At 40.6% G+C, this 21,176-nt stretch overlaps 2 protein-coding genes across 2 annotated transcripts in view; one reads left to right on the top strand and one right to left on the bottom strand.

Moving 5' to 3' along the window:
* Nucleotides 1-13: 13 nt before the first annotated feature.
* On the bottom strand, nucleotides 14-7,746 carry LOC106610741 (C-C chemokine receptor type 6-like). The gene is made up of 4 exons (XM_014210269.2): nucleotides 7,374-7,746; nucleotides 3,407-3,763; nucleotides 2,858-3,268; nucleotides 14-2,740 (listed from the first exon to the last, which is right to left on the bottom strand). Exons 2-4 carry the CDS (start codon nucleotides 3,752-3,754, stop codon nucleotides 2,366-2,368), a joined length of 1,134 nt encoding a protein of 377 aa, XP_014065744.2. The 5' UTR covers nucleotides 3,755-3,763; nucleotides 7,374-7,746; the 3' UTR covers nucleotides 14-2,365.
* A 3,155-nt stretch (nucleotides 7,747-10,901) lies between these two features.
* Nucleotides 10,902-21,176, top strand: part of crybg1a (crystallin beta-gamma domain containing 1a) — a 59,510-nt gene continuing 49,235 nt past the window's right edge. Inside the window, exon 1 of the mRNA XM_014210299.2 lies at nucleotides 10,902-11,436. Within this exon, the coding sequence (XP_014065774.2) occupies nucleotides 11,102-11,436 (335 nt within the window). The 5' untranslated portion in view covers nucleotides 10,902-11,101. The remainder of the gene's footprint in view (nucleotides 11,437-21,176) is intronic.

Here is a 21,176-nt window from a genome sequence, read left to right as displayed (position 1 = left end):
GAATGCGTAATGCAGATTTTTTTATTTCACCCAAATTACGGTGTGCCGTGTAAAGGCACGGGGATGAAGACCAAACAAACACTATACAAAACACAGGGTTGAAACCCAAACAAAAGAGCGAGGACTACCTCAAATAAATACACAATCGCACAATGATTATCACAGGGGACGAAAACCGTAATCATCTGCACAATACAAGTGGCACAAAAGCCAAAACAACACTGCACAGGTACTCACGCGCACCAAAGGACATTGTAACAATAATCTACAGCCCAATGGAACCAAAGGGCACACTTATACAAGTACTAATCAGTGGGAATAGGGGACAGGTGTGCGTAATGAAAGTTTCCGGAGGGACCCGTGACAATATCTGACATGGTACAGGTGTCTTCTTTTTTTAAGCCCATAACCATGTGTGTGAGGTGTATAAGTTTGTTTCAAAGTAGATTTGTTTAAGACTACCAAGAATCACTCTGTGTGACCCTGATTTAGCCTACTGCAGTAATTAACCAACAGCTACATAGCCACCGAAACAATGCTGCTCACAGCTCAGCTCGAAGACAGTTTCATGTCTACAGATATTGTTCTCTTAGGAAGATAAGAGGTGAACTGCTCAAAGCATTTTCTATCCTCTTGGAGTCTGTTGTACTGCTATATAGCACATTTTCGATTCTTCTGCCATATTTATAGCTATAGTTTATAGTGCATATAATACACTGTGATAGAATCTATACCTCATATAATACACCATATGATATCACTGATTGTCATGAGAACCTGAAATCAGTCAAAAATACACTATTCACAATGAGTACGTATCTCAAGCAGCCTAAGGATGCTTTGACTGTCTATATGATTAGATTTTGTTGAAGTGTGTCATCATTAGGTGGCGTCTGTGACACAAATACTGTAGACCTTCTCCTATTATGAAATCATTCCAATTATACCGCAGTTGTACAGCTGTGTTGTCGTCTCCACTTTTAGCTACCCTTCCTCCACTCTATCTATGCCTATTGACTCTGCTCATCTTTGAACGCTTTCATGTGGAAACTTAGCATGAAGTTGTTTTATTTTCTCTTACCCTCCTCTAATTTTGCTCAAACCAAAACTCTATTTGTTGTTCAAAGGTGTCTTACCTGAAAAGCTTATAAATATAATAAAAAACAGGATGTTAAGAAAATAAAGTGGAAGGTCTTAATGGGTCTTGTAGGGATTATGGGCACAGAGAAGGGAGAGTACTATGCTTGCTTTTGTAAATACAGTATACTGTATTCAAAGGCTTCAGGGGAGAGTGGGGTAAGTTGAAGCATTTTTTAAATTCAGCACACTCCGTCAAGGGAAATATAGTATTATTTCTAACAAAGATATCTACATATATTTCAGGATGTTGTGTATCCCTGGAAATAGGTCATGTAACCATTACAGTTGTGAAAACATAGCTTATCCCCAAAAATGTGTTCTCTTGAGACAACTTATAGGGTAAATTGAGCCACGGGACAGAGTGTGCAACGCTTTCATCAAGGCAAAAGGTGGCTACTTTGAAGAATCTCAAATATAAAATATATGTTGGTTTAACACTTTTTTGGTTACTACATGATTCCGTATGTGCTATTTCATAATTGTGATGTCTTCACTTGTATTCTACAACGTAGAATATAGTACAAATATAGAAAAACCCTTGAATGAGTAGGTGTGTCCAAACATTTGACTGGTACTGTATATATATATTTTTTAACAATACAAACTTACACATACAAACGACAACATCACACAAGCATCAACTACATCACACCTGCTCAGACCCACATGCTCACACCCCCATCTCCAGCTCCTGAATCACTCTCCACCATATGTCCTCAAACTGCAGCATTTTGTATCTCTCCGTAGCCCACACACTTTAATTTGGAAAGCTCCCCTTTGGGACCACATTACTTTTACTGAAAGACTGGTTTATGCAAAACATCCCATGGAACTAGTGAATGCTTATTTGTACTTTAGAGAGATGAGATCTGTTCTAGACAAATACATTTACTTTAAAGACACATAGCGTCATTGTATTCTATTAGATTGCATCCAGTACATTTTTATTTGATTGTTTTTATGTTTTAGTAATTCTTGGCTATATTTTGACAAAAAGCAGTATCATGCTGTGAAACAAATTGGCAATGATAAGCAAAGAGGAATATTGGACATTAGAGCAATTTCAATACATAATGATCAGCATCCATATGACAAATACCATGTACTGTAGCTACAGCATCAAACAAATGCTCATATTGAACATAACAGTCACTACTGGACTTCCTGACTAACCATGTTATCATCACCCGTAGTAGTTGGAGGCAATCTCAACCTACACCCATCTTCACATGGTGAACGAGGAGCCATTCTCGTTGTTGGATCCGTCAGTGGACTTGCGAGTTGGGATATAGAGGTCAGAGGTCATGCGTGAGGAGCGACCCGAGGGGTAGATGTACTTCCTGCCCAGGCACCACAGATCCGCCAGGATCTTCCTAAAGTGGTTCCTGAACTTGACCCCGATGAAGGCGTACAGGATGGGGTTGAGGCAGCAGTGGAGGTAGGCCACGCTCTTGGTGGCGGTGAGGGCGGTGAGGATGACCTTCTCCCCCTCACACTCTCTCTGCTGGAACAGAGCCACTGTGTGGTAGAGCAGGGTCATGTTGTAGGGCAAGTGGCACACGATGAAGACCACGACCACGGCTAGGACCACACGCACTGCCTTAAGTGAGAGAAGAAACAACAAGATAAACTTAATTGCCCCTATAAGAAACATTGACTATATTCTTAAAATTAAACATTCTAATTCTATGACTGGAACTTTGGTGGATACTGGAACCTTGTGCCTCTGGGTGCTGTGGGCCCTCAGGAGGGTCCAGATGATGCTGGCATAACAGAGGACCATGACCAGGATGGGCAGGAAGAACCCCATGGTCACCTGCAGACTGGGTACCAGCACTTTTATCAGCCGGGCGGTCTTGTTACTTTCGAACTGCACCTGGCACACGACTATAGTCTTTCCCAACCTGTTGTTCTCCTCAACCCGCTCGTTGTAGATGACTGTGGGGATAGACAGGGCTATGGCCAGTGTCCAGATGGCTGTGCAGATGAGGCGGCTGTAGATCAGGGTCCGGGAGCGGAGGCCGAAGGAGCGCCTGGCCTGGACGACGGAGATGTAGCGGTCTCCACTGATGCAAGCCAACAGGAACATGCCACTGTACAGGTTGATACTGTAGGCTCCTCGTAGGGCCTTAGAGAATGAAGAACATATTCTTATAATTCCATGCAATGTGGACATCTGCCTCTGACTTCACTGTATAACATGAACGACATTGAAACATCAGGAGCTTTATTAGGAACTGCATCAGGAACCGCACCAAACCCGTACCTTGCAGACCACTGAGCCCATGCTCCAGTCATGCTGCTCATTGTAGATGATGAGTGGCAGGGCCACGATGAACAGCAGATCTGCCACAGCCACGTTCAGAAGGTACACGTCCGTCATGGTCTTGGCTTTCTTGTAGAAGGCATATGTGACAATCACCAACGCATTGCCACAGAGACCGAATGCACAGATGAAGGAATGGACGTAGGTCTGTATGACTATCTCCATATCACGGTTGAGATTAAGGTTACAGATATATTCTGTTTCGCTATCATCAGGATAACCTTCAGTGTAGTCTTTTGGGTCATAATAATCATATTCATCTGTTTGCGTCTCATTATGCACCTCCATGTTTATCACCTGTGGAGAAAAAATATATTTCTGCAGAAAATAGTAGGCCTTCTATCATGATTTAGTTATCGAATGTCATGATGTACAATCAAGTCCATGACAAAAAGAGAAGATATAAACATCACAGTAACTGTGAACTATTGTCTGTAGCTTCAATGTGGCACGTCCTATTTTACACATACAGCAGTGAAAGTGTTCAACTGCGGAGTGCAAACCCTATTTACTGAGAAACCAACATGTCTGAGAGCTTGAGAACATCCGTTAGTTGTGAATGACCCCATTTTCTGTTTTGACCGAGAGTACATCAAGGCGCGTGTAGGTGTATTTGTATATGTCAGATCTAAAGCACTGTTCAGATCCTTATCAGACCCAAGGCTAGAGAAACTGAGACACATTGTACACAGCATCTCAGATATGTTCTCACATCAACACTGATGTGACTAAAACAGGTCAACATGATGCCAGTGAAGCCTGCTTGTCACATACAGATGAGACAAGCACATTGAGAGTCAGCTCCCACACGGAATTATCACGACTGTCATGACTTCTGTTTGATAAGAATGATAAACATGACCGAAAAGACAAATTGTGTAAAGCATTGTAAACTACACTATATTACGCATGTACTGTAGCTACATATAAGGGATAATAGTCAAATAGCTGTAGAGATGTACAGTGACATACTGTATGAGGAACAATCTGACTACGGTGTGATATTGTCATGCTACCACTCATATGTTACACACGTGCTATGTTAAAAGACTCTTCCCTGTCTTTCACTCAATAAATATTCCTGTTTCACATTTAGCTTCCCAACCACACTCTGTATCTCACTGACAGCCATTTAAATGCAATTAATTGCAAGATTCTCTGTGCTCAGTGTCACAATAGTGCTGGTCCACAGTGTGAAGACATTCATCTCTCAATCATCTAAGAACGGTTACGAATGAATGTGCTCATAGTGCTCAAGGATTTGCTCGTGCCTTGGAATGTAATGTGATTCATTGCAGATCCTCTTCAAATAGTAAAAATAATACATGGGACTTATACAGTATAGAGCTTTTCAAGGACCCAAAATTGCTTTACAACCATAGAAACAAAATATTAATCTGAGCTCTAAACCAGAGGTGGGACCAAGTCACTATTATTCGAGTCACAAGCAAGTCACAAGGTCCAAGTCTCAAGTCAAGTCCGAAGTAGAACAGGTCAAGTCCAAGTCGTGCAAGTTTTTTCAAGTCCAGTCTACATTTTAAAAAAATCCATATTTGTGCAATTATTTGTTCAACTACAAATCTTTGTCTACTTATTGAGGCTACCAGACAGCCATTTTTATTAGCTGAATTAGCCTATGTAATTGTAAAATATAGACCTTGTAGCAGTGGTAAGGGCCTGTAATCAGCAGAAGGCAGGGCAGGTTGATGTGCTCAGAGTGTAGATATATTTCCAGGCCTTGGTGATCCAATGATCCAATGATCCAGTGAAAGTGTCATATTATACAAAATATACAAGTAGATTTACCAAATATTCACGGATATACACGGGCAATAGCCCAAAATAAATACCCTCTGTGTCAGGCTTAACCTGTCCTATCTGAACCAACACAGGTCGAGGGCAAGACCGCACAGCCTCCCTTGAGAAACCACATTGAATCTGTCTAACAGAAGCTCAAACAGGTAGCCTACACACACTGAGTGTACAAAACATTAGGAACACCGTCCTAATATTTAGTTGCACCCCCTTTTCCTCTTAGAACAGCCTCAATTTGTCAGGGCATGGACTCTACAGTACAAGGTGTCAAAAGCATTGATTCCAATGCATCCCACAGTTGTGTCAGGTTGGCTGGATGTCCAATGGGTGGTGGACCATTCTTGATACACACGGGAAACTGTTGAGCATGAAAAACCCAACAGCGTTGCAGTTCTTGACACACTCAAACCAGTGCGCCTGGCACCTACTACCATACCCAGTTCAAAGGCACTTGAATATTTTGTCTTTTTATTGATTATATATTTTTTCAGGGGGTGGCTCAGCATTAATATATGCTGATATATTAACATATTCATATCAATGTAATTGTCTGCATCATTTCCAATCCCCAATATATTTGGGGGGTAATGGTATCTATATACATACATACATACATACACATACCCATATATATATATATATATATATATACTTATGATATAATTTACAAAAATTATACTTAAAAAAATATATATATAAAACAATTTTTTTTCATCAATTACTATATTTGAGTTTAACCACAATATTTGTTGTTTTATTTATTATGTCTTTTCAGGTGTATTAAACTGAAATTGCAACCAACATTCTAAGGCTTGTTTAAAAAATAACGATATTTTGGAGATTATTTCTTTTTCAAATAATGGAAAGTGAGCAGTCTTCCCTGTAGCTCAGTTGGTAGAGCATGGTGTTTGCAATGCCAGGGTTGTGGGTTCGATTTCCACGGGGGGGCAGCACAGAAAAACAAATTATGAAATGTATGCATTCACTACTGTAAGTCGCTCTGGATAAGAGTGTCTGCTAAATGACTAAAATGTAATCTGAATAAAGGGAAAAAGGACATTCTTGAACATGGGGTGAGACATTTTTGCTAGAGAGCCATTTCGGATTCAAGTATAACTTTTGTATGACTGATGCCTTTACTGAGAGGTCTAATGCTTTAACATTTAACATTTTCTGCCATCTGAATTCATATTCGTTATATAAATAGGCCCTTTTAATTTTGTCTGGCTTGCCATTCCAAATAAAGTTGAATATTTTTTGTTCATATAATTTAAAAAGCAGGTCACTAGGTGTAGGCAAAACCATAAGCAAATAGATTAACTGTGATATGACTAAAAATGTAATCAGGGTGATTTTTCCACAGACAGGTATTTTCCTTTCCATGGTAGCAAGATCTTATCTATTTTTGCTAACTTTCTATTAAAATGTATTGGAGTGAGATCATTTCTTTCTTCCGGGATATGTATGTAAATCTTTTGTCTTGATGGTTCACCACCCTCTGGCACACATATACAATCCATGTCTCAATTGTCTGCCTCAAAGCTTAAAAATCCTTCTTTAACCTGTCTACTCCCCTTCATCTACACAGACTTTAGTGAATCATACAGTAGCTTTCACCTGGATTCCCCTGGTCAGTCTATGTCATGGAAAGTCAGCTAACGTTAGCCACCAAGCTAGAATTCACAACATATCATACATTTTGCAAATTTGTAACATATTGCACGTTTTGCAAATTTGGGAACATATAATACGAATTGTAATTTGTAACATATCATACAAAATGGGTAATGTAAGTCCACAAATTAATACATAGCATACAAAACGCAACATATAATGCTAAATGGGGTGTCCCGGATTTATGTACAGAATAATATGAAATGCTCTGAGACCAGGTTGCAGGCTCAAGGAAGGGAAAGCCTGTGGTGTGTCAGTGAATGAGTGAGCGAGCAGGTGTTGTGCATGTGTGTGTGAGAAATAACACTATTTTGGTTCGTCAAAGGTTTTACAAGCCTCATTCATTACTAGACATTATTTCAGATGTAACTAAGAACCAGTTTATATCAAATACACTTCATAAGTTATCAGTACATACCTGTAGACAAGCCCTTGAGAGGACAGGTTGCTAGGATACAAAACAGTTGATGAAAAATGTTCTGGTCAGGTTAAGCCCAAAATAAAGCCTTCTAAATCAAATCAGGCAAAGCCTGGTCAATCTTGTAAGCTAGGATGCCCAGATATATTAACTTGATTTGAGAGTACTCCTGTTAGGCTATAGTCTGGGATATCCCAGACATTGGAGCAATGTAAGCTAGCATTGGTATATTGCCTGATGCAACGGTCTGTCTACAGAGACTAGTTTGGCTACTTTACGATCTCTGCAGACAGAAGTTACTGTGTGTGGGGATCAGGATAGAGAGGTTCAGTCTGGTTGGTTGTGTCTCTCCTGGGAGGTGGAAACCTCACCGTGTCACAGCTACTAGCTTCTGCACAGATAATCTTATCTCTGTTTATCTGATCTCTCTTTTTTTATCTCATCTCCTGCACATCTACCTCCCGCCTGTGTTCAAAGATACCTAGGCTTTTATGTAATGCCTACACACACCCAGTGACATCTTGATATGCAAATCAAACTTTCAATTGGTAGTTTGAGCATTTTCAGTTCCACATGAAAATGAATTGACATTTGAATTTACATACATGAACCCTTAGGCCCAACATTCTAGGCATAAGGTCTTAAAGGATATGATGGGCTCAATAGAGTTTTTACCACATTGCTTATACTTATAGTATTAACCTCTTAGATGTTAAGTCGTCTATTTGGGAGACTTTGAGTGGTTCTGGACCGGTTCTGACTGATATTTCGGTGTACAATGCACTCTGTGAACTTCACAGGGTCCAGTGCCTTATAGCAGTGGTTCTCAAACCTCTTCTCAGGGAACCCTAGATGTTTCACAATGTTGTTGTAGCCCTGAAGTAGCTCACCTGATTCACATAGTCAAGGGCTTGACAAATTGAATTGTGTGCTATCTGTGGAATAAATCAAATACATTAAACATCTGGGGGTCGTTGAGGAAAGGTTTGAGAACCACTGCCTTATAGTGCCAGAAGGACTCATCTGTCTGCACTCCGCTACCACGAAGTGTCAGGTTTCACAGCCATAGGGAGTGATGTGTCCAGTGGCGACCCGTATTTCAGGGCAAGTGGGGCAGAGGCCCACTTGTTTTGAGCCCCACATTTTTAGCAATAAATAAATATATAAATATATTTATTTTTTGGGCCTTCCCTGTTTTGCATGTTATTTTGGCATTAATACGGGGGGGCAGCAAAAAATAGGAGCATTGCGCCGTGATTGGCTCAATGTTCTGTCACTCATGGGAACACTACATCGTCACCAAGTTTACATCCTTAGTAAAGGTAGACATCTAAAATTTCCGCCCTTTGGGTCCTGCCATAGAGTAATATTACAAGTGCCCTTCCAAGAAGGCTCAAAGTCATTGACCACAGATAAAATGACGTAAAATCATGTTATATGTACAGTAGCTTTGATTGGACTGATCATGTCAACATCTTACTTTCAAAGTCTTTGCTAGCAGTCATCATCATGAATCAAGTAGACAATCTCCTGGCAAATCCTTTTTAATCCTTGTCATATGAAGAGAAATAATGAAGAGGAATTATAGATAAAACGTATCGGTGCTCATCGGCCATTGGACATAAAGATTACACAACTAGTTGGAAATCGCAAATTCAACAATGAGTCGTTTGGAAGGATTCAGTGGCTAACTGCAAGCATTGCAAAGCAACCAGTAGCCTGCTATTCAATGGAGTGGCTGTGTGTTTTTTGCTTCGGAGTTCCCACCATAAATCCAGGGAATGACAGACTTTGATGATAAAGTTTGATGACAAAATTTGCCCACAATGGACCGCAGCGCCACCTTCATGTTTAAGCGAGCACATCACAAGCCAAGGTGAGTCCAAAAATGTATGTATGCTTCTGCATCAATTATGTAATATGCAAGGGAGATATGTATACTGTAGCTAAGAAAGTAATACTAAGTGTATGTTGTGTAGTAAGCTGTTTGTAGCACATGTGCCTCACCCTAATAATTTGGTCTATTTTCACCTCCTAATTTCACCTAACGTTACTGTTCTGACTCGGTGGTGCTGCACATGTACTGTAGTCTATAACCTGTTTTTGAGAAATGTCATCAGCTAATATTGTAAGAGGTTTTATTGTCTGCTTATATGCCCCCTTTATTTATCCTACGGTTCTGACTTGGTGTACAGGGAAAAAACTGTAAGAGCAGCCCATGTTCTGCATTCTGTCGCTGTACATTTCAAAAGTGCTGAACACAGTTTTATTGACTACGTCCATCTTACTGTCGATCGCTCATTAATGTCTTAATCTAAATTACGGAATGCCTCTTATCCGCTCATCGTTCTCTTATGCCATAGTTTGTATACCTCAATTGTCAGTAGAAACCACATTTGTTTATGCAAGTCAGCCATGTCAGCTTTGTTTTTTAAAAAGGCAGTAAACAAGACTGAATTAATTGTTTCGCTGCCAGACAAGGCTCCGCTGATAGCCAGGTGTAGCATTGGTAAGGATTCACTCCATTGTGCTGGAAGGAAAGCTCTGCTGTTGGGGACAGTTTTATGTACGCCCTAACAGTTTGTGGGCACTGCTTGTCGCTGTTATAGTGCAATTAATGTATTGTTTAGTGTTGTGTTGTGTCTTTTCTGGTATGCATCTAAAACAAATGTGGGGACTTTTCCCCACCAAGATTTACATGCCAAAATTGCCACTGGATGTGTCACATTTTCTGGCCTATCCAGACAAATCATTGATTTCCTCTGCCTCTGAGTGACAGAGCCGAGGCCAGGAGATGGCATTTTAAATCCTCCCCTAAAGTGAATAGGGTTGGGGACTAGAGGTCCATTTGGATTGTTTCATGCCATTGTAGTCCGTGTGGATGAGAAACTGGTCCTCTGGTTCTTCCAGATCTCAATTGTATTCTGCCATGTGAATAAATATATCAATTTGATATTGAACATTCCAAATATGGCCAGCAGGGAGGGCCAACATGCATAAAATGCAATTATTGAGACAGTAATTTGGCTATTATGCCACAAAATGCCCACTTAATACAGTTTGGATGGATATAGCATAGCCTACATTTTTATGTGAGACACAAAGTATAAAAAACATTTCTTGTCCAAATAAAACACCCTTTATAACTGAAATATTTTGATATTGTATTGGCATAGGCCTACAAGTAAAGGACAAAAGGCTTTGGACAAAAAAACTTTTGCGTACTATTTGCAATATTGAGTGCCAGCGCCAGTCAGATAAGTGGATACAGCTCTGCTTGAGCAATGTGTGATTCATGTATGTAATTATGAATCAACATAATTATTTTTGGTTTTGTATACAATGACGTATATATACATCATTGGTTATCACTGTGACAAATATGAGCACCCTTTACCTGTAGCTGCGGGTGGCTCTGAAAGTGAACAAAGGAAATTCTACCTGTGTGCTGGAACTCTTTTAGAAACCGGAAGACGACACTCCGCAGTAAAGGAGTTATGAGATTTAGGAGTTCCACTGAGACAGACTTTTATCACCTGCGCTCCCTGCGCATTTGCAAATGCGCTCTTGGCTACTTGGCATGCGTTTTTTTCTCTCTTGCTATAGCTTGCAAATAGTCTGCGTGGATCGGTTCAATCAACTTTTTCTGTTTCTTATTTCGATTTCTGTATAATATTTTCAATTCAATGTATTATCGACTTCATTGAAAAGCATAATTTCGTGCAACCATGAGTAAATCTGGAACATTTAAAATAAATAATTTGTTTCATAGAACAAAGTCACTGGATAAAGTAAACAAGGACGGTGGAAAGCATACATGTAAAGATGCAACTTCATATGTAGATGGAGAGCCTGCAAGCCCTTTACCGTCGAGTCGCGGACTTGTCAGCCCACAAGATGGGACGTTTCCCGGTGATATTCTACCTCCGAGCGAGGAGAAAAAGAAGAAGAAACGGTTCCTGTCCTTTAAGCTCAAGAAGAAACGCTCCAAGGACTCAGGGAGCATCGACGATCCATTGTTCTGTACCGGTACCGACGAGCTCGACATCTTCAGCAGTAACATGTAAATTATAACCTTTATGAAAATTTGTGGGGACTGGGGTAGACCTATTATCGCCTTGATTTGTTGAACAGGCTACACTATTTATGTAGGTAGCCTAGCTAGGTAAGACATAAAATAGATAGGCCCACCTATCCTAATTTGCCCCAATGTTTCATGCCATTATGACAGAATGGATGGCATATCTTACCCTGCAGTGCTACCTGCATGGATACCTGTCAGTGCCAGCTTGGTGCTCAAATGTAGGCCACAATTTAAGGTATTATACAGGTAGGCCTACCTCAGGCAGAGTTATACTTCTGACAACAAATCAAATTGACTGATTTTAACAGTATGATTATTTGCCTTAAAGCTCACCTCCATATTCAATAATAGGGAATGTTATTGAGAAACAGGCTATTGCAATAAGAGATGTGATTAAGAATATGTTTAACCAATATGGCCCGAGATGGTGTAGTATATGGTGTAGGCTAAGGGCTGTTCTTAAGCACGACGCAACGCAGAGTGCCTGGATACAGCCCTTAGCCGTGGTATAATGGCCTTATTCCACAAACCCCTGAGGTGCCGTATTGCTATTATAAACTGTTTAACAACGTAATTAAAAATAAATGTTTTGTCATGCCTTTGGTATACGGTCTGATATACCACAGCTGTCAGTCAATCAGCATTCAGGGCTCGAACCACCCAGTTTATATTATGTTTTAAATCCCTGTATAGTTATCACAGATCTTCTATTGACTGATTGCCTAATCACACTGTCTTTGTCTTGTATGGGGAGCAATTATTATAAGAACTGGCTACTTTAATGTATAAATGCATCATAATCTGCACAGTGTAACAACAGCTAGTGTGTGTGTGTGTGTGTGTGTGTGTGTGTGTGTGTGTGTGTGTGTGTGTGTGTGTGTGTGTGTGTTGATTGGTTGGTTAGCAATGTTGTTGGGATTGGCTACTGGATTTCAACAGATATGGGCCTATCTGATATGATGGGCTGGATAAAACGTAAAATTTGGCCAACTGCTTAATTTTCCCACCAAACAATGAGTCATAAGGAGTTGGCAAGATAGCACAAGCATATATGGGATCAGGCCAGGTAATATGCAGTTAGGGTGTAATTCTCCACCTGCACTCTCCCATTTGTACTCTCATAAAGATAAAGTGAGCTCCTCAAATAATTACTGTATGTGCATATTATAGTATAATAGATTACAGTCCCAGTTAATCCTATATTTCAGTCGGGCCTACAATACATAACAACTCTATGGTATTCCAGGTAACACTATAGCTAATACTGTAACAAACCACCACTAGACCAGACATATGTTTCTCAAGTTAAACTCATTCCTCCAATTATGGTCCCACATGTATTACTGTACTGGAGGTGTTTGGCGACTAAATGCGTTTTGATGTATTCATGTCGTTCTAAACGCAGAGCGGAGTGTATCTTTTCCCTTGTGGCAGTTTGCATAGGTAAACCAGTGAGGTGTCGAGTTCCTGCTCGTCTAGTCTGGTCTTGCTCAGGTTTTGGTCACTGTTGAAGGGAGACAAGTTTGATCTGAAGTTTGGGTCGTGACCGTCATCCTTCCATCTGTGAGACATAATGGGGAATTTACCAGCAAGCAGCAGCAGTATAACAATGGGAAAGACAATAACAAGGTGTGAGAAGGGTAACGGGGTAAATTAGGTGAACATTTAAATGGGAAGTTTATGTTAATCCAGGGTTATCCAACCATCTTCCTGGAGAGCTACCCTCCTGTAGATTTCTGCTCCAACACTGGTTGTAGATAACCTGATTCAGTTTATCCTCCAGCAAATTAGAATCAGTTAGATTCGCTCCATCCCACTAGATTAGGGTCGGAGTGGAAAACCTAGAAGACAGTAGCTCTCAAGGAACAGGGTTGGAAAAGCCCTGTGTTTAAACTGTGTTTTATTGTTTGTTCTTAAATGGTTTAGGTGAATTTAAGTGTCCAGTCTGTCATTTTAACAGCCTGGATGGGGTTGAGGAAATGTGTCTCAACGTATTTTGAAGCTATACATGCTTTATCACATGACATAAACAGCCATGACATCTGCTAATTGTTCATGACGGTTATTTCATGATTATGTCATCCTTACGGCGGCGGTAATGTCTTCAGGTAAAGTGGAACCGACACAATGTGGAGTGCCTGGACACAGCCTTTAGCCGTGGTATATCGGCCATATATCACAAACCCCAGAGGAGCCTTATTGCTATTATTAACTGGTTACCAACGTAATTACAGCAGTACAAATAAAGGTTTTGTCACACCCGTGATATACGGTCTGATATACCAGAGCTTTCAGGGAATCAGCAGTCAGGGCTCGAACCACCCAGTTTATAATATTCAAAAAGCAATGGGTACCGTATATCATTGAAATGGCCATTGAACACTAACAGCAGATAGTCACTGTCACACTTGTATCTATGCAACCTGGATGTCTGTGTTACTATGTGGTGTAAATACTATTACTTTCAAAAAGCTGTAGACTCTCCTTATGGCTATGCAAGTGTACTGCACATGTTTTCCATTATAAACCAAATTGCATAACACACCCCCAACAACTCTCCCTACTCGATGATGACAGTCAACCATAACCTAACCATAACCAAATGTATCTGTCTGTTCCACTGTCAGACAGATACATTATAAATCCTTATGGTGGGACTCTCACGAACATGGTGCTATCCAGTGTAATTGGCCTTGCAAGTATGCATGCAGTTAATTCAGAGAAAGGGTTGTGTCCTTCTACACATTTTATGTTTTAGCATTGAACTTTGACTACTGACTAATCCGGTGTGATGATGATGATGATGATGATGTAGTGTGGATCATATACTTGGCTGAGGAGGTGGACTGGCCAGCCTTCCATCATATTTGAATAGTGGATCAGAAACCTGCTGCACCGGTGGGTCCATGCAGTGCAATCATATCAACCTGAGCTCAGTGATGTGTGATCCCTGCAGGCCAGACAAGGAGGAATATGACTCACACGCACGCACTCGTTCAGCAAATTATACTTGAGACAGAAGAGGTTTTCAGAGTCCATGTAAATGTTCGCAAACAGATCCTATCTGTTCTTGAGGTTAGAGGAGAGCTGCTGTAACTTTTTATTGCAATACCACAGTGACATCACCAGTTAGTGACTGTCATCACAGATTGTCAGGTGGACTTACTTTCTGTCCTGTGTTTGTTTGTTCATCGTAGGTCAAAGAAACACAGACCATTCAGTTTACGTACAGTAACATAGCTTTGTACAGATATGTTTTCAGAGATATGCTTTAAATTCCTAAACCTTCTACCGTACTCTGTCAACAACACCCCTATACAAACAAACGTATTTATAGCACCCTAGTACTGTTCTGTATTCTCAATCGTCAGGTATAAGTGTCACACTCGTTTTTCTCCACTTTGAATGGCACAGGTCTTGGGCTCAAAACAGCTGTCACTGCAAGGTTTCAAATGGTCCTCAGCTGAAATTCTATACAAAGCAGTTATAGCAACGGGATATGTAATGATTTTGGATTGTAGCACAATTGCCAGACCGAAAGCCAGAAAGGTGTAGCTCGTGGCTCCAGCATGCTTGAATGTATGGTTTTGGATTACCAAAGACATGTCATCCATCCAAATGTTATCGTCATTAACTTGATAATCCATGTCCTTCAGCGGTCCCACTATCATTTCTTCAACAAAACAAGCACCCTTTCATTTTTCTGCCCACCCATACTGGAATTATAAGACCGACGACCAATCCAAAACAGAGCGCCACACACTCATAATGTTGAATAGTGGGAAGGGATGTATCTCTTTTAGATATGACCCATATAGTCAGTTTGCACAGTTTGACCAAACATTAACAGCCTTACAGCGTGGATACATTATCTGCTTATCATACTATAGAACTGATGGATTGCTTTCAGTAATGTATTGTAAATGGTGTTTTGTGACAGAAATGGGACACTCTGAGTGTGGTGCAGTTGCTCTCTTTCTGTGCTTTGTGAGTTTTTTGAGTTACGGCATCTTGTTTATGTTCCTGTCTTTTATATTTCCAAGCCTGCGGCTAATTGGAATTGGACCAGTACTGCACTGTGTATCCAGTTAAAATTCTGTGCAACTTCCAGCGTGCGTTTACTGTGAACACTGAGGCTGTACTAGCTTTAAGTTACAGTTTCAGACATTGGTCAAGTAGGCTACTGTGGATGATTATAATGTAGGCCTACCAGAGTGGCCTACAGTACCATCAAAAACAATGGAGAAAATGCATCCCATAACATTTTAACATGGAAATAGCTGTTCTATCATTCAGCCTACAGTAGCAGCCAATGTGTGTGATTTGATTTGATTTGTGGTGTTCTATGTAGGCCTACATTCCATGAGACTTTTTAAAAAAAACATGCAGGGCTTGACATTAACCTGTTTATCCACTTGTCCTTCAGACGAGGAGGTGACTGAACATGTTGTGTTTGATGCAAGAAACCACTTTGCAAAATAGAACGGATTATTATTCCCATACCATTATGACAGAGAATCAGACAAATGATGCTACCCTCTGGCTATTGGCTACTTAGCTTATTCAAGCCTGTCTCGAAATACAACACTGCCCCTTTAAGACACAGAAAAAATGCTCTTTACCTGACTTGTTTTTCAAAGATGTCTAGAAATACGCATGTTTTGTGCTCTTGTAGGAAGCAATCCCTCCCCCATTGCTGACTACAAATGATCTATAACTGGGCTAAAAACTCTCAAACTAGCAAAGGATATGAACAAATGTGCACACATGGCTACATGCAGCTCTGGCTTTGGTCTCAAAACAAGCGCATCTACTCACGACCGCTCATGCTGTAAACGCAGCCCATTTCAAAGTGAATGGCACAGATGCATTATGGCAATGGTCTATTTGCATAAGCCTACTGCTGTTATGGCGCAACGGTCTGTGTAGAGAACAGGACTGAGTCCTGCCTGTCAATGCGATAGAATCCTACTCCGATGTGTTTTGCCTGCAACTACATCTCTTGCAGCGTTAGTTTTGTTTCGGTATGTTGCTTTGAAAGTGGCTAATACTGCGTTTATTCGATCACAATTCCCACAGTAAAGGGAAACGTTGATAGTGTTAACTAATGGGGAAAACTCTAGAAAGTTAAAACCTGTCTGGGCTAGGGGGCAGTATTTTCACGGCCGGATGAAAAACATACCCAATTTAAACAGGTTACTACTCTGACCCAGAAACTAGATTATGCATATTATTAGTAGATTTGGATAGAAAACACACTGAAGTTTCTAAAACTCTTTGAATGGTGTCTGTGTGTATAATAGAACTCTATTGGCAGGCAGAAACCTGAGAAAAATTCAAGCAGGAAGTGGAAAGTCTGAGAATTGTAGTTCTTCTTTTGATTCTCTATCGAAGCTACAGTGTCTGTGGGGTGACGTTGCACTTCCTAAGGCTTCCATTGGCTGTCTAAAGCCTTCAGAAAGTGGTTTGAGCATTTTCCTGTCACTGGGCAGAGTATAGGAGCTCAGTTTCTGAGTGGTCTGCCTGGCAACAAAGGGATTGGATAAGCGCGGTCACGCGAGCACGCCGTTCCTTCTTTTTCTTCTTGAATGAATATGCTATTGTCCGGTTGGAATATTATCGCAATTTTACGTAACAAATACCATAAAGATTGATTTTAAACAGCGTTTGACATGCTTCTAAGTACGGTAATGGAACATTTTGACTTTTCGTCTCTCGTTCAGCGCTCGCGCGTTATTGCCTTTGGATAAGTGACCTGTACGTACGAACCAAACGGAGGTATTCTTGTGGAAGTAGCAGTCCTGGGAGTGCATTCTGACGAAGATCAGCAAAGGTAAGAGAATATTTCTAATACTAAATCTGAGTTTAGGTTGCCCCGAACTTGGCGGGTGTCTGAATAGCTCACCGTGATGGCTGAGCTATGTACTCAGAATATTGAAAAATGTGCTTTCTCCGTAAAGCTATTTTAAAATCTGACACAGCGGTTGCATCCAGGGGTAGTCTATCTATAATTCTTTAAATAATTGTTATATATTTTGTCAACGTTTATGATGAGTATTTTTGTAAATTGATGTGCACATTCACCAGGCGTTTTGGTGGGACTACATTTTCTGAACATCACGCGCCAATGTAAAATGCTGTTTTTGGATATAAATATGAACTTTATCGAACAAAACATACATGTATTGTGTAACATAATGTCCTAGGAGTGTCATCTGATGAAGATCGTCAAAGGTTAGTGCTTCATTTAGCTGTGTTTTGGGTTTTATTGACACATGTCCTTGCTTGGAAAATGGCTGTGTGATTATTTTTGTCTATGTACTCTCCTAACATAATCTAATGTTTTGCTTTCGCTGTAAAGCCTTTTTGAAATCGGACAATGTGGTTACATCAAGGAGAAGTGTATTTTTAAAATGGTGTAAAATAGTTGTATGTTTGAGAAAGTTGAATTATGACATTTTGTTGTTTTTGAATTTGCCGCCCTGATATTTCACTGCCTGTGTCCCGCAGGTGGGACGCCAGCGACCCACCTAGCCCATAGAAGTTAAATCTCGTGCTTATCTGCAGAGGCTGATATTTCATCTGCACAACAGACCCTGGGGAGCTGCGCTCCCACACATCTGCTCAGCTTAGAGGGAACATTGGCTATGAGCCTTACAGACAAGTCTCTATCAGTATCGTTGAGCGTTCTACTGCTCTATATTCCTACTAGGCTTTGTACTGACAGGATCTCCAGTATGATGTATAACAGCCAGGTTGTGGTGAGTGCCTGGGGGAGGGTGTAGACAGGGCCAAGCAGGTTGTATGATAAATGAGAAGTGGATTCTAACACAACACCTGTGGTTTCCCTTCACACCGTTGGATTGCTCCTACACTCCTACGCTGTAGTTTATAGGCCTACCTGTGCTCCTGATTAACACACGCAAGGTTATGGTATGGTTATGACTCATTTACAATGGGTTTGTACAGTAACAACTGGAAGGATGGTCCTCTTTGTGACACTAATATTGTTGTTTCCTACTGATGGTTAAAGTAGTCTGCTCTCAAATCCCCAAATGATCTTCTATGGGTGTGTGTATACCGCTTGTCTTTGTCTTCATTATCTACTACTGAAAGGGGAGTTGTTTTAAGCAAAGAGTAGGCTGTGCCCCTAGACAACTAGCTATACATGGCCATTGGCCAAAGTACAATTTACCTTCTGGGATGAATAAATATGGATATTCCTCTCTGTGCTTGTTTATGTTTACCAAGGTTTCAACTACCTTCGTTTTGCTTGTTTGCTGAAGATTTCCTAGGAGATACATTCCAGTTTAGTTCCCTGAAGTTAATGTTATGTGTTATTCTACCTGTAGGAGATTTCCATTGTTAAGACTGTGATGATATGATTCATATATTAATTCATTATGAGTTTGGATGTTTTGATGTTATTGTTTATTGGTTTTGTGGGAATGTGGCAGTTCAGGTACAGATTGTATGAAATCAGTTGTCTCCTGTAGATGCAGACACATACAGTATGTGTAGTAAAGGGTTATTTGCATTTCTGTTGATGGAGTTTGCCATGGGAACTCTGAACAATAAACAGAAGTAGCCTTACTGCCAAATGCTGCAGATCAGAGCAGAGTCAGTCTATTAGTGGTCTGTAACCGGCTCCCTGCTTTCCCTTTGATCCCAGCTCGCCCGGGGAGAGTGTTTGTATGAAACTTCTTGTAAAGCGAAAGGAAAGATGCCATCATGATTGACTGGTAATATTGTGGTGAGACGCACCACGTAGACACAGTCACGAAGCTCATCAGCTGACACGTTTCAATCATAGAAATAGAATATGTAGATGAACCATTATCATCCTCTCTGTATAGACAAACTCGATTGCTCTAGTTCCAATCCATTTTTCTCTTATTTAAACATTCCTTGCTCGATGAGTCATATTACTTTTCTTTACCAGATACTAAATCTGTATAAATCTTCTCCGATGTGACATAATTGATTTCACTACCTTTTCCGTATTCCCTAGATCATCAGAGTCACTCCAGTGGAATGCACTTAGCAAGCAAAGCTTTGACAAATAGTTCCCTACTTTAGGACCATTAGATAAGACATTGATTCACCATTCTGTCCATATCAGCCCTTTTGACATCATCCCCTACTGACAGACAGTATTTCTGTCAGGATTCCTAAACCGGTGTTGGCCCTACTTCACTCCCAGGGGGAGGTTCTGTAAAACTCTTACATATGGCACAAGGCCTGTCAGTGGAGAGCATGAAGGACTGTTGTCAAAAGCATAAAAAAGTACAATTAAAAACTCTAATCGGTCATGGCAAAGGTTGAGGGGAGGCTTGTCTGTGCTATCCTAGGTATTGAGCATTGTCATATTGAGAGCTTGTGTGAGTTTAAGTGGATTAAGAGAGAGTAACAGAGGGCCCTGCAGGTAGAGACAGAGTAGAGGGTGAGGTCGGAGAGAGGGAGCAAAAAGAGGAAGGGGATGGGGTGAGGTTGGAGTGAGGGATGGGTGGGAGGAGTGAGTGAGTGAGTGAGTGAGTGAGTGAGTGAGTGAGTGAGTGAGTGAGTGAGTGAGTGAGTGAGTGAGTGAGTGAGTGAGTGGAGTTGCGAGGAGTGGGAATGAGGAAGTGGGACAGTGGACAGTGGGACAGTCTCCATGAGCTCAAGATGTGTAAAGCATACCGCCCAGTGCTTTCCAAAGGGTTGGGAGATGTGTTTGGAATTGAACTGTCATGGCTGACTGGTTCTGGAGTCTAGAGAACTAGAAACCTTAAAAACTTGTCTGCAGTGAGCACTTGTCTGCAATGAAATAGAATGTGCATGATATGAACCGGAACCAAGGTTGCGAGATCCTATTGAATTTGTTCTCCTGAATGAAATGTGTTGTTTGCCTAGTTCCTTTATGCTTTATTTAAAAATACATACAGAAAAGAGTTAACAACCATTTAAACCCAATGACTGAGGCGTCATGGCAAGGTCACAGTTACCATATCACAACTATCCCTCTGAGTGACAGTATGTTGGTCCCTGCTTTACTGGTCTTCATTGTTTCCCCTCCCTACACTTCTCTATGTTGACAGATGTCTCTCCACACCTCCAGGTAAAATGGATGCTTTAGGCATCACTCCATCCCCAACACATATTCACTGACACAATCACAGTGCCGACAAGGCCGGACGTAGCCTACAGTTTGTTACTGACACTGATGGGTATTTTGTAGGTTATGTTGTTGTATCTCGTCAAGGCCAACTCTTGATTTTGAGACAATGAATCAAGGCTTTCCTTTTCAATGGTCAATTAAATTCAGCTTAGTACACCTGTCTTACCCTACCAATCGTCATCCAAAATAAAAGGTTGTATTACTTTATATTTTTCACGTGCGGAAGCGAATTAGGGCCAAGTGAAGAGACATTTGATTTATGTAATCAGTAGCGTAACTTTGGATTACCAGAACTCAGTAACGTAATCTGATTACATTCTGTTACTTTTAGATTACTTTCCCCTTAAGTGGCATTAGAAGAAGACAAAAAATGTATGTTACCAATTGAACGACATCTATTGCAGGATAAATCAATGTTAAAGTTTACATAGCTGGCCATATATGGATGTTACATTTTCCTTTATGGGTTGGTTATGTAGGCTTCTTCTAACACATCGCTTTCTACTACATATAATAATAAGATTAAAGTATATCTTTACATTAAAAACCAAGGTCTATCAGA

The sequence above is a fragment of the Salmo salar genome, chromosome ssa09 (assembly GCF_905237065.1).
Source record: "Salmo salar chromosome ssa09, Ssal_v3.1, whole genome shotgun sequence".
NCBI lineage: Eukaryota > Metazoa > Chordata > Actinopteri > Salmoniformes > Salmonidae > Salmo > Salmo salar.
The sequence above is the reverse complement of the archived record's forward strand: the minus strand, read 5'-3'. Positions and strand labels throughout refer to the sequence as shown.

Excerpts from the sequence above, each read along its gene's own strand:
- LOC106610741 (XM_014210269.2), bottom strand. The coding sequence starts at position 3,754 with ATGGAGGTGCATAATGAGACGCAAACAGATGAATATGATTATTATGAC. Across the intron at positions 3,269-3,406 it reads TGGGCTCAGTGGTCTGCAAG|GCCCTACGAGGAGCCTACAG; the intron begins GTACGGGTTTGG and ends TCATTCTCTAAG. Across the intron at positions 2,741-2,857 it reads ACAGCACCCAGAGGCACAAG|GCAGTGCGTGTGGTCCTAGC; the intron begins GTTCCAGTATCC and ends CTCTCACTTAAG.